The sequence below is a fragment of the Dermacentor albipictus genome, chromosome 1 (genome assembly GCF_038994185.2).
Source record: "Dermacentor albipictus isolate Rhodes 1998 colony chromosome 1, USDA_Dalb.pri_finalv2, whole genome shotgun sequence".
NCBI lineage: Eukaryota > Metazoa > Arthropoda > Arachnida > Ixodida > Ixodidae > Dermacentor > Dermacentor albipictus.
Genome location: NC_091821.1, coordinates 210,454,935 through 210,468,932, shown reverse-complemented (window position 1 = coordinate 210,468,932; position 13,998 = coordinate 210,454,935). Strand labels below are relative to the sequence as shown.

Sequence of the window (13,998 nt, the reverse complement as noted above, 5' to 3'; positions counted from 1 at the left end):
GCTCAGCCCGTTTTGTATTTTAGAATGCCAGAGATTATTGTGTGAAAATAGCTCTGCGAAACAAAACAACATCAGGCTATACCGTTTCATGGATGTACCAGGGGTGTAGTTTTGCGCACCGATGTCAATTCACTCGTCACTGTTATTGATGCGAAAGCACCAAATACCCACTGAGCGAAAAAGCCGGCGTCTGTAGCAGTAAAACGGCACCTATATTCCCATTGGCTGCGACGCCACGTCACGAACGCGCCTCGACGGAGCAGAGCGGGCGAAACGGTGTTGCGTGAGGGGAGAGGGCATCGGCACGACGCCACGTCATCAGCGCTCCTTGATGGAGCAGATACGGTGACGCGACGCCGCGGGGCGAGACGGGTTGTCATTGGTGAGACAGTCGCGTGACGCGCGCATGTGGGTCACGCTACTCTCTCTCTCTCTCTCTCACCCCTACTGGACTTAGCTCATGCGTACACCTGCCGGCCTTGGTCACCGTCGCTACTTCCTCAGTCTCTCGTTGCGGAGGACGTCGGTTATATGCGGCGTTGCAACCGCAGGCTGCTGCTGCTTTCCGGCTCGGACAGCACGTAATGCTATGGTACATTACTCGCAGCGCAAACCTCGCAAGATCGTTCAGCGAAATTAAATTGGACATTAATGCTTTAACATTCACAACTTATCAGAAGTGCTTAGGTGTCGCCATATATTTTTTTTTCGTTTTCAGGTTTTTCTGCAGTCGTCGGCGTACTTCACGGAGCGGATCATCATAACAATTACAAGGTATAGTGAACTTCTTATGCCTGTTACATTATTCACAGTAAGACTTCGCCCACAGAGAGAATTTCTTATTGAGATGTACAACTTAAAAAGTCAAAAGAAACAAACGCCAAATTTTCTAATTCATTTCTACGCAGTGGCGGCCGCGTTATGACGAGGATGACATGCAAATACGTCACGCTAGTGACAAACCAATATGTATTCGAATCTTTACGTGGTCTCACTTTATAACTTCGGGTTGTGAGGCCTGTCATAACTAGGTCTTAATTTCATGGTGTTTATCTACAGAAAAAAAAAGACATTACCGAATGTATCGCGGTGTTCATTTAAGAGGAAGCTTTCGCTCGGGTGCTCCTATCTAAATACATGTAAGAGAATTCGGTTTTCTCGGCAACCACTGCATCAAACTTGACGAGGTTTGTTGCATTTAAAGAAAAAACTTAAAAGCTAGTGACTGTTTGCGATTTTCGATTTAGATGCTTAAGTTTTTATTAAAATTGGCAAAAATCGAAAGTCTTCAGATAACGAAACTCTCATGTTTACTACTCTCCAACTTAGGAAGGCAAAATGATATCACAATTCCGTGAATTGCATCTGATAGTACATCTAAAGCGGACAAAATTGATATGTTGCACATGAACCTCAAAAAAAATTTAGTAATGTGTATATACAACTTTTGCAGAACCCTTGTACACAACGTAAAAAGTTCACGAAAGATATAAATTGACATATCGAATTTGTCCGCTTTGAATGATCTGATGGATGCCGTTTACAGAACCGCGATATATGTTCTGATGCAGAGTTATTAATCTATAAACTTCGTGCGTCTATTTATTTCAAACTTTAAATTTTTTGAAAATCTTTCTTATAAAATTCAGGCCCTAAATCAAAATTCCGCTTACAACAGTCACTAGAATTTAATTTTCTCTCTCAAGTGCAACAAATTTCATTAAAATCAGTCCAGGAGTTATTTCAAAAAAGCGTTTTTGCGTTTTACATGTATTTGAATAGGCCGTGTCAGAGTTGGGCCCGAGCTAAAGCTTCCTCTTAAAACGAAATTCTGTACTTCGATATGTCTTCCTTTGAACATACCAAATGCGTTCATTAACGGGCGAACAAATAAGTAACGGAAGTTATATTAAAAAAGCCAAGATATGTTGACCAATCGAATGAAACTATCTTTTTTGTGAAACGGCGGAAGCGTAACATACATGCATGCAAAATACTAGTTGATAATATGCATACTGACTGCATAGCATTTTGCATAGGTGTACTCAAGGCGCACCCATGTTGTACTTTGGGCATCATTACCCGTACGTTTCACAGCAGTTTTTCTGTTACTAAATAGATAACAACAATGACCACAATTATAGCAAAAGGCCATGCGAGAAGATAACATGCCACTGAGCTCAACTTTCAGACTCTCAGACGAACTTTCAAGCGCCTTCTCATTTTTCCACTTTAGGACAGAAAGCAGAACGATCGTACGCTACTACCCCTGCGGTGCATGCGATACCAAAAGTTAAAGCCGACGGACAACAATTCGGTTCTTTTGCAATATTCAAGTCGTTACGCAGCCCCCCAATTTCATGGCCGCCACCGGCCGCGGTGGCGTATAGTGTGGCTTTGGCGTTGCGCTGCTAAGCCCGAGGGCGCCGGATCGAATCCCCGCTGCGGCGGCAGCATTTCCATGGGGGCGAAATGCAAAAACGCCCGTGTGCCGTGCATTAGGTGCACGTTGGAATAACCCAACGGAGTCGAAATTAATCCGGAGTACCCACCATTACGGAGACTCTCACAATCACATCGTGATTTTGGAAAGTAAAACCCAAGAATTATTATTTTTTTTTTCATGGCCGCTATTTAATTATTGCAGCAGTGCAGTCTTCAGAGTACTGTATATGTAAGTTAGTTGCTTTTTTTTTTTTGAGGTTGGTTATACCTCAACCTTTTTCAGGTTGGTTGGTAGTGTGGAAATGTTTGAGGCTAAATGTGAACAAAACCAGTGTTCTGGATTCTTAATCGAAGTCGAGAGTTTCATCAGTTGGGTCAGTGTCTCCGGCTAGCTGTCAAAGAGCAGGGCTGTTTAGCAGGTTTTCTCAATTCATTGCACGTGGATAGCTTCCCATTTAAAAACTTAGAGGAAGCTTAAGCTTCGTTCAAACAGCGGAACGCGATAGCATTCAAAGATCCCTGACTTCTTCTCATGCCTCCTGGAAACTGCAACTTATGTAAACGTAATGTTTACCGGAAAACGTTGGCGGCGAACGCTATGCAAGGAGGCGAGCTTTCTGGTAGAAACACGGCGTCTTGCGTGGGGCGATCCCGGAGGTTGTGCAAATTTACATCATTTTCAGGTTCCTGTTATTGTTTCGCACTTTTAATATTTAAGACTGACTATGATTCCCGCGGAACCATTATAGAGTCTGCCGCAGAAAAAAAGTAATCTGATCGTGTTAAATGACAGCTCTCCAACGTTCTTGCGGGGGTTTCGCTACTCAAGCTGTATATAGATGTTGCGCTCTGCTCACAAGACCTTGATGGCGTTGAACGGTCAACGGACATATAAACGCACGGTAGTGATCATTTTCCGATCCTGGTAAAATATCGCCTCATACGGAGTGAAGGGATCCGGCGCTACTCAATATATACTAATTGGCAAAGTTTTCGTCACCATTTAAGTAACTCATTTGGCGAAAATCCGAACTTTCAAAGTTTTGCAAATATATTGTGTGAGTCTTACGAGATGTGCACAAAGCAAGACATTCTTCCAAATGAATACGCTGCAGTCGACGGGGAATATGAATGTCTAAGAGCAATTAGAAGACGCGCAGAACGTGCTTACCTCCGAAGTGGAAAACTGGATGACTACAAGATGGCACAGAAAGTTCAGTCAACTTCGCGCAGACGCTTACAAAAATTAGGTACGAGAAGATGGCGAGAATACAGCGCGTCGTTGTCTCCGTTTACTCCAGTTCCCAGAATATGGTCAGTTATCCGATCTTTTAGTGGTCCAGTTACCCAGAGCCATCCCTTCCGAGCCCTTGCCGTAGCTTGAGGTACTCCGGAAACATCTGTTGCTGACGAATTCCGTTAACTTATATCCAGACCAGGATTTCCGTTTACTTGCCTACAATTTACAAATTCGACAACACTAGCAGAACAGAAGGTTCGTACGTGCTTTATGTCACAACATCCTCAACTTGACTGTGAGTTTAGTTTAAATGAATTGAAATGTGCTCTTTCGTCATGCCGTACAAAAACCACCGCAGGCCCAGACGGTGTTACGTATGTGATGTTAAAGAATCTAGGTCCAGTAAGAAGAATGGCTCTTTTGGAGATATTTAATGATATCTGGATAAGAGAGACTCTTCCAGATTCATGGAAATTAGCTCGGGTAATTAGAGTACTAAAACCAGGAAAGACTCCCATTTGTCTTGACTCCTATACCGACCCGTCAGTCTCACAAGCTGTTTTTCCAAACTAATGGAGAAGATGATAGATAGTCGACTGCAATGGTGGTGTGAACACACATATGTGTTTTCCAACTACATGACCGCTTTTCGACAGAACCGGTGTACAATGGATGCAGTATTAAACATTGGCACATGCGTCGAACATGAACGAATTTGTGGAAATGTGACAGTGGCAGTATTCTTAGACATCCAAAGAGCATTCGACACTGTAAGTCACATGCAGGTCCTTGCTGGTATGTTAGAGCTTCGCCTACATGGTCGACCACTGCGATGGATATTAAATTTCTTGATCGAAAGAAAAATATTTATGGAAACAATTGAAGGAGAGAGTAATTATCACGGCATCACGCAGGGCGTTCCGCGGGGCAGTGTTCTTAGCACGTTTTTATTCAACTGTGTCATGGCAGCCTTACCACAAAAACTACCGCCTGGTCTACGGTATTCTCTGTACGGAGATGACATATGCATATGGCCCTCCGGATCTCATATACAAGACATTCAGACAACGCTGCAAAAGGGTCTTGATAGTATCGACACCTGTTTAAAAGAAAAAGGCACGAGTCTTTCATACGCAAAGACAGCCGTACTTCATTTCACTAGACGACAGCTGAATAATTTCCAACTTACGCTTAATGTGCAAACTTTGATGTTTGTGAAAGAGCATGAATTTCTTGGAGTTATTCTTGAGCGCCAGCTGACACACACAACCGTGCAATTGAAAAGCAGCCCAATGCAGTAATAAACGTACGTGGGCGACACGCTGGCACAACGTGGGGGGATCAGTCTCTTCACTACTTCACGTTCATAACTCACTCATAAAACAAAAAATTGCTTACTCGGCACCTATTCTCCATGGTTTATCGCAAACTTCTGAGGAACGTCTTCAACGTTTGCTGGCAAGGGGGCTGCGAGTGTGTCTTGGGGTTCCGAAGGCTTCCTCGAGTTCTTTAGTAATTGCTGAAGCTTGTCACCCACCATTTCCAGTCATACGAACGGTTGAAACATGCCGACATATTTATCGCATCTTAACCCAACACGAGAAGCATCCATCAAACCTCGCGCTTACCGAAAGAAACAAATGCAAAATTCATGATGTTGTTTGAGAACATAAAGCATTATTACCAAAATTTGAATTACGTAAATTGGATGTTAGCTACCCTTCCTGGACGTTAACATGTCCTAAAATAAAATTATTGGTTGACGGGATTGTATCTAAGAGAGACATGTTCATAGTAGCCGAACAACAACTGGCACTGTTTCAAATTTACTCATTATATCCCCAGTACATCCACGTGTTGCGGATGGTTCGTGTCATAAAACTTCCTCAAGTTCAGCATTCGTCATTCCACATTTAGCGCTAGAGCAAACATTTAAATGATCCCGAGAGACATCTTCCACCGTGGCATAACTGTTTGCAATCCTGTGTGCTTTGCGTTTCACAACATCAGAAAAGAATTCGCAAAAATGGGTTATCTTTAGCGATTCGCAAGCCGATCTCACATTATTACACAGCAATACGAAAAATTATTTGAATACTTTAATATTGTATGAGACGCTCAAAGAACTTACAAAAGCAAGCGAAATGAACCACGTAATTGCATTTCAGTCGATACCTGGGCACTGCAATATTCCTGGTAATACTGCAGTGGACGCAGCTGCAAATCGGGCGCACAATAACGCAGAGACAACCAATCTCCCCCTATAGCGTAGTGAAGTCCGTCTGATCCTGAGACAGATTTCCTGTCGCCTCAGCAAAACTACCTGGTTTGATCAGCAAACTAAGAACTCGGAATTATAATTTATAGACCCATGAATAAACTTATCAATGCTGGAAAACCTAAGACACAACAGAAAATTTGAAACATTGGTACACCGCCTGCGTCTTGGTACTGCGCTTACGAGACACTTCTTGTACAGGATAAAACGTGTCTCTAGTCCTCAGTGTTCTTGTGGCCATCCAGACGAAGAAGTGCATCATCTTCTCCTCGAGTGCACGAAATACGATCCACAAAGAAGGGTACTGCAAGTAAATTTGTTGATTTTAGACAGAAGACCATTCACCCTAAAAAAGATACTTGGCCCATGGCCAACTGCGGGCCTCAGAAAAGAGCGCTTCTTGCTCTGAAAAAGTTTTTAGAGGACACCAGCATTTTGGGAAAATATTAGGTTTCAGATGATCCTAATACGCAAAATGAGTAACATAAATGTTGTTCGTGGTTCAAAATTGATTTATGTGGTGATCGCAACTATTACGCAATATGTATAATTATGTTCTGTACTTGCAGTGTATTACATGTGTTGTGTGTTCTGGCTGTTCAAAATATCTCACTTTATATATGCGAACATGTCTTGAACTTAATGCACAAAACTTTGCGATTCATTTACTGTTGGACTGTATATTTTTTATTCATCCAGTGTTCTACTGAGTGTCATATTTTGTGTCACTATTCTCCCTTTTTACGCAAATTTGTTTCCTTTGCCAAGTGACAAGGAGAAGTCGGTGCCACCATAAAGGCGCCAACCTCTCCTAATATCCATTTCAATAAAAAAAAGATTTACCAAAAAAGACATGCGGTGTCGGTGTTTTGTTTCATGACATTTGTTTGTGGGCTGTCATTCTCAAAATTCTGAGGGATAAGTTTGTCAAGAATGCAAGACAAGGTATGCGCAACTTTAGTGATGAAATGGTGTGGCAATATAGCCCGCATATACCACATGTCATATAAAAAGGCGTGACATACATATATACCTAAAGATATGCGGCAATTTTCACTCACGGACAATTCCGCCGGCGCCAACGCCTGATCTTCTGCGACACAGGGCCCTGTATGCTATGGCGTTAAAACTGGAACGCCGGAAGTCTGAAACCGTTTATTCCTATATGTAGTAAATTGCTTCCTTATTAAGACGGTGATGGGTATACCTAGGAATAACATGTCATGAAGTTCTGAGGCTTAAGTTTACATTTCTCCATAAAAATAACAAATTCTCATGGTACCCAGGGCCATATACCCATCCATTAGCATCACGGCTAACTAGACATCGTCACTCGGAATCCTTAACTCCCTCTCAGGCAAGAACTAACGTTTTCAAATCTTTATTTTTCCGCCGAACTACTGGTGGATGGAACACTCTGCCATTGTAATTGCTAAGCAGTACTGATTCTTTAGAAATAAGTATTTAGTGACGTCACTCTTTTATGGTTTCATTGTCATTTGAGTTCTGAATATGTGTAATTGCTTTTTTTTTTCTCTTGGTTTGTACCTTTACCCCTCGTGGTTCTGCCCAGGCGGGCGCAAGCAAGAATGAAACTAATTAATTAATTAAATGGGAAGAAGGTGAAAAGGAGGGGACAGGTGCTTATATATATATATATATATATATATATATATATATATATATATATATATATATATATATATATATATATATATATATATATATATATATATATATATATATATATATATATACATGTGTGTGTGTGTGTGTGTGTGTGTGTGTGTAAGCTTAACGCTTAAGACGCTATCTTACTGGCAATTGCATGGTTTTAACGCGCACGGTGAAATAATGCGCAACTCTGTTCACTTTCCTTTCGGCAGGAGGTTCCTACTGGCGGGCATAGTGTGGACGGTTATGCAGACAGCGGTGCAAATACTTTACAACTTGGCCGTGGAAACAGAAGAGCAGCTTGTGGAGAGAGCTTTTTCAAAATTAGCAGAGTGAGTACCAACGACCAAGGTGCGCCGTGATAGAAAAAAAAACAATACTAATCGCATAATCTTTTTCAGTGTGTGTAAAACCTGAACCAGACGACTGCTTAACGCGCAATAATCCTGAAACAGAAGAACAAAGCAGCTAGACTTTGGTATGAAAGACTACCCTTGTAACTGCCTGCTCAATACGGATTGTGTCCAGGTGGAAGACGATGGTGCTGATCACAATTCGAATCCTGGGTCAGCTGGCGATGACCCTTGTGGAGATGGCTGTGGTGCTCAACTACTGCACCCAGTGCGAGATGATCATCATCTACCTGCGCGGGGTAGCGCTGAGGCTGCGAGAGAAGCGCATCACCATCCGCGAGGGAATGCACGTGAGTTGCCGCTCCCTCACTCGTACGAGCACCCGCTTAGAAAGGGAGGTCACGCTCACAGAGCAGGGGCGACAGACTATTGCGTTCAGTGCAAAAACTGTCTGTTACCAAACAGACGCATGGGTTATATGAAACCAAACTATCAGAATGCGCACTTAAGGCAGGTCCTCAGTGCATATTAACGACCTGAATAAAGGTGAACGCTTGCGTACAGTATCAGATCTACAGTGATCGCTTGTAGATTTCGTAGCGACGTACTACAGCTACCCATCACACTTGTCTAGATATTGGGAGGTATGGTCATATGGTGCTCTCCATAGTGCGCTAGCGCCTTCTACTGCAGGTGTAGGTACCGCTGGTTCGGGTCTGTTTTGTTTCTGAGCATGCACTGCCAAATGAGCCAGCCCTGCAAAGGTGACGGACAAGCAGTGAATGATAAGTGAAGATGACAGGCAAGAAGGCGCTGCTTTCGCGTGGCTGCCGAGTTGGTACAAGGGCTCTCTTCTCTTATCTAACGCAGATAGTTTTCACATAATTTCACGACGCATCTTCTCACCATGCTAGTTCCGAAACATGGCGGTCACAATCACGTAAGTGCTTCAAATTATCACGTATACATTGTTTTGCTTTATGGTGGTGACCGCCTTTCACCGGATGATCATTGTTATAGATTTGTCACTAGGAGCAAGACGTGTCTGTCGTGCTGTTACGCTTCTTGTTTACGCAGCTAGTATCCCAAGATGGCGGCCACGATGACTTGACTGCAAGCCATCGATAGAGAACATGCATTGACTTCATCGTGGCCGCCATCTTTGGGTATGCTAGCACGTCGGGCGCGGCATGTGCTTAGCGACAAATCGATGGCAATGATAATCCGGTGAAAAGCGATCACCGTCAAAAAGAAAGACAATGGACGCGTGGTATGGTGCACTGACGTCATCGGGCCCGCCATGTCCCTGTACTAGCATGGCGAGAAGCTGCGTCCGTGACGTCACGGGGAAAACTATCCTAGGGTATGGACTCAATATTTAATAAGCTCAAATTATGGAAAACAATAAAATGCAAGACGCCCTGGTAGCAGGGGCTGACTACTTGGTAGGTGAGGCGTGCAGACAGGACACAAGAGAAGTGGACAACAAGAACGCGTCCGTGTTGTCCACTTCTCTTGTGTCCTGTCTGCACGCCTCACCTTTTTTGTATAATGAATCCTTACCAACTAGCTCAGCTTTCTGTCGTTCTACTTGATAGTGTATGCACAGGAACAACAGAACAGAAGCAGGTGTGGAGCCAGCGACCTGTGTGGCAGAAAATAATGACGAACAACACTTCAGTGTTCTCACGTTCCAGACAAGTGCGATGGGCTATACGCTGTACGTGATCTGAAACGACTGTAGTTACTGCTTTAGACTAACCACGTTGAGCCCCAGCAACAGGCATATACGTTAAATAACAAGGCCAGTAAGCATGCTACTTCTACTCTGTGGCAAAATGTTTCAATAACCATCTAATGGCGAAGCATGGTAAAGCATTTGCCCACGGATAACGCTACAGACCACGATACACAAGAGTAGAAATTATTCTGTGCTTGCATCTCTTCTTACATGTATTGTGTTTTGTTGCGCTCTCCGTTGGGAAGATTTCAATAACGGCCAGCAACATATGCTACATTCGCACTATAAATCGGCCGCAGACACGAATCAGCCTGTTACGCGTTATCGGCGGGTATCTGCACAGTTGGGCGTCGTGGCTTGTTCTGCGCATCTACAGCCATGTCACTCCCCCCTCTCTCCCTCCCCTTTACGGATGCCATGCTCCACTAAAGCTGTACATGGTTGTGGAAGCCTATCCATGGATTATCAAGTGCCCGAGCGCGTATTCACGAAGCAGTTCGAGCAAAATAGTGGTTCGCAAGAAAAAATTGCCAGTCCATCGTAATCTGGCGAAGTGTTAGCAAAAGTGGCAAGCCACAGACGAACTGTGCTTACGAACGAAAAACCTCTGCCAATTCACACAGCAGTTCTTACGCTAGATCGATTCCTAATACAGGCGCCGGGCAGTCGTACAGTTGCCAGCAGTACAGTAGTATTGGCGAAGAAGCTGGTCAACGACAAACTGTAAAAGCATGAAAACTTTTCGAATTCGGTCCCTGTTCTGCAGAGATAATTGAATTTAACGTGTCTTTTTCATTGCTCGGCTTATGCGTGATTGAAACCACTCATACGACAGCCGGAGCCGGAGTACAATGAGTGATGGGGCACCAGTGACCGAGCGGACTCTGTAAATTCACAGGGCTTTTCATTCATAAGGACTGCCTGTCGTTAGCAAGGCCGGCTTCGATAATAATCGATCCCTTGTCACGATTGATCGGTGTCTGTTCTTGAGTAGCTTTTTAGCGCACAAGTACAAACTGGATTGAGAGTACGGCCCTAGTGCGTAGTGCGTGCTTAGCTAACCCACACTGATGCTTCTAGGACTATACACACTTCCAGTGATACAGAGAGGGGAGGTGCAGAGGTATCCTGCGTAATTGTCGTGTTTCGCTAGAACCAACCAATTAAAAAGATAGGGGGGGGGAGAGAAAAGGTTTATCGCCAAATCGGGAGAACATTTCAAGAATCTTGCGCACAGTAATTACATTGCCCTATCACTTTGTTCGCGTTTGCAGGAGCTTTTGGCAAGTAACGACTACATCAGCCACCTAAACCGCAATCTTGGAAAAGTCACTGCTCTCTTCATCATCAACTTCTCAATTCATGCGCTTATTGGTACGTCGTATTTGAACTTACGCATTTCGAATTAAGGGTGTCATTTAACTGATGCGACGTTCCTTTTTCCTGCAGGTATTTTCTTATTTCTTCTCAACAACGACAAGACACGTGCCGTGCTGGCCTACAGGGCAGCTTACCCGGTAGTGTGGATAATCGCCATGTTCGCTTCCATGTATCAGGTTAGTGCGTCTTTCTTTCTTTCTTTCTTTCTTTCTTTCTTTCTTTCTTTCTTTCTTTCTTTCTTTCTTTCTTTCTTTCTTTCTTTCTTTCTTTCTTTCTTTCTTTCTTTCTTTCTCTCTTTCTTTCTTTCTTTCTTTCTTTCTTTCTTTCTTTTGATGCAACGCTAAATCACATTGCGCATGTGCACATAGGTAGCGACGTAGGCAGTTAACAAAATCTAGGAAACCATAGGAAAAGATCCTAATCCCGGAAGTACCGATCGGGAAACCTCGCGAATATATCATGCGCCTGCTGCTACGGAGTGGGCAGATCTGAAACAATATATTCAATGATACTTTTCGTTACATTCTACAATAAAAGCTATGACGAAGTTGAAGAGAGAGTCGCACTTACTTTGTTATATCCATTACTTTATTATAACGATAGTCCCCCTAACGTCGGACGTTAACCGCCAGGAAAGGAAGGTTTTGTGTGCGCTATCAGTAACCACTGCGACAGCCAGTCATATGAAAAAGCCATTTGCATGCCGCCGAAGTACCGCGAATAATTGTTTTTCTGCGGCGTCTTCTTGAGCGAGATGATGCAACTGGCCAATGCAATTGTCAATGCTCCTTAATTTTCGCCGTTGTATATATATATATATATATATATATATATATATATATATATATATATATATATATATATGTATATATATATATTTCGGGTTTTATGGACTCATGGGATGTACGCTGCGCGCCGCATCGCGTTGCCGCCGTCACGGTGACGTTACCAATGTTCTTTTGCTTTTTTTAAATTTTTTTTTAGGTTCGCAAAAATAAACAGAACTCACTCAGACTATTCACAATTTTTTCTTCTTCTTTCCTTCTCTCCCCCCCCCCTTTTTTATATTCTGGCGTGCGGCTGACTCGCACTCAATCTAACCAAAATGCTACTAAACCGGGCTCACTTGGAATTCAGAGTAAGCAAAATTCTGCTCAGCCGGGCTCATTCGGACTCAGCCTCACGGGTAATTGTCTGAGTAAGTCTGAGTGAGTCGACTCAAAAAGGAGTGAGTTTGAAGGACTATGCTTGTTTCTGATCGTAAAAAAGAGAAGAATTGAACCAACTAGAGTTCGTTTTGTTCTCTGGATGCGGCCAGGAACGCCTGTATGTCCCCTTCATACGCATTCACTGGGTTTTCTGACGTGTTGACATTAAGCCACGCACAGCCATTCGCTGTGGTCATCGTGGACAACTCATCCTGGAAGTTTTCTCTGGGCTGGTAAAGAGAAATATATGCGGCGCACACAGAATATTGAAAGGTAAACATAGCAAGTGAGAATGCACACTGCCGTTTGTGCAAGCTTTTGCAGGTGCATTCTTACTCTCTAACCAGGGCAGCTTTATCTCAACTGTACACTCTTAGAAACAGAAAAGGTAGTAAATAGGTAGTAAGGGGTGTAGTTACTAACTTTACAAACCATTTTCTATCATTTTTTACTACTTTCAATATATCAGACTTGCATTAAGTGCTGCCTTTACTAAGCAATCAATTGGCTTCACAGACCAGTTAGTAAAATGTAATACAACCATCACCTATGGTCAATTATGCTGCGCAGTGGCGGTCTTAATACAACGTTTAGCTAAACTATAGTTCGCATCATTCATTATGTTTGAACAGTAATGCGCTGCGTTGTGTCGCACATATTGTGCAGACTGTATGCTATGCAAATATAGGTTCATAACGTTGTTCATTTATCTAAATATATAGGTGCGCACCGGTACAACCTGTGCCGCTAAAGGTTATGGCCTTATATGCTCGTAAGGTCGTTCTTAAAAACATGTAGCGTATAGTACCCGATCATTCTATTGTGTGGTGCACTGTTCCTCTTAGTCGTTTGTTCTTTTCTGTACAATGCAGTTTATTATACGCAAACTAAGGTTTCTGTCATGAACCTTGCGTGCCAATATTTCATTGTGTTAATATCACTAAGCTGCAAGGCAATACTGCAGATGTAGTGCACATCTGCAGGCTTGGAGTGACGCCTGACACCAGCGAAAGATGCCGAGAGCGAGTGGGGCTATACTGTTTAAGGTACAACCAAATTAGGAAGGCCCACTAAACTTCAACAAGACACTCCCTCACCAGAACAGGAATTGGCCTCCCTGGTGCAGTATTCGGCCACCCCCTCCCACATGGCTCACTCAATTACCCAATTGCCCTCAGTCCCCAGCAGCTGCGGAGCACCTGACCAAGGCGGCGGTCAGACCTGTAACGCAGCAGAGGGTGCTAAGAATCTCTGGATCTGGACAACCCGCCAATGGAAACTGACCCTGTCAACCTTCAACAGCCGAACTCTGTCAAGTGAGGCTAGCTTAGCAGGACTCTTTGAGGAACTATCAGGCATTGTTTCGAATATCGTTGGCCTTAGTGAGATTAGAAGAACTGGTGAGGTTTATACAGTGCTAACGGCCATGTCCTCTGCTATAGAGGTCTCCCAGTGGCGCAGTGCGCGTTCCTACCAGGCCGAGCACGTGGCCTCTTGTGATTGAGAACGTTTTAGTGCTGAATAAAACTTGCACTTGCTCTGCAAGGTCCACCATGGTGGCTGACGGACGCGTTCGTCACTGAAATCTGCAGCGCGTCTCTCATCGTAATGCGCCATTTTGTCGTTCTGGCTCTTGAAAGCTCCGTTTCCCCTAATTCCTGCTGTGCGTTTGATCTCCC

The 13,998-nt window shown here is 43.5% G+C and overlaps 1 protein-coding gene across 2 annotated transcripts in view; it reads left to right on the top strand.

Annotated features, from left to right (window-relative positions):
* The window catches only part of LOC135906630 (uncharacterized), a 77,013-nt gene that overhangs the window by 59,117 nt on the left and 3,898 nt on the right, over nucleotides 1-13,998 (top strand). For both annotated transcript variants that reach the window (XM_065438111.1, XM_065438112.1), the window contains 5 exons: nucleotides 719-774; nucleotides 7,850-7,969; nucleotides 8,166-8,340; nucleotides 11,006-11,105; nucleotides 11,181-11,287. In XM_065438111.1, coding sequence (XP_065294183.1) covers nucleotides 719-774; nucleotides 7,850-7,969; nucleotides 8,166-8,340; nucleotides 11,006-11,105; nucleotides 11,181-11,287 — 558 coding nt within the window. The remainder of the gene's footprint in view (nucleotides 1-718; nucleotides 775-7,849; nucleotides 7,970-8,165; nucleotides 8,341-11,005; nucleotides 11,106-11,180; nucleotides 11,288-13,998) is intronic.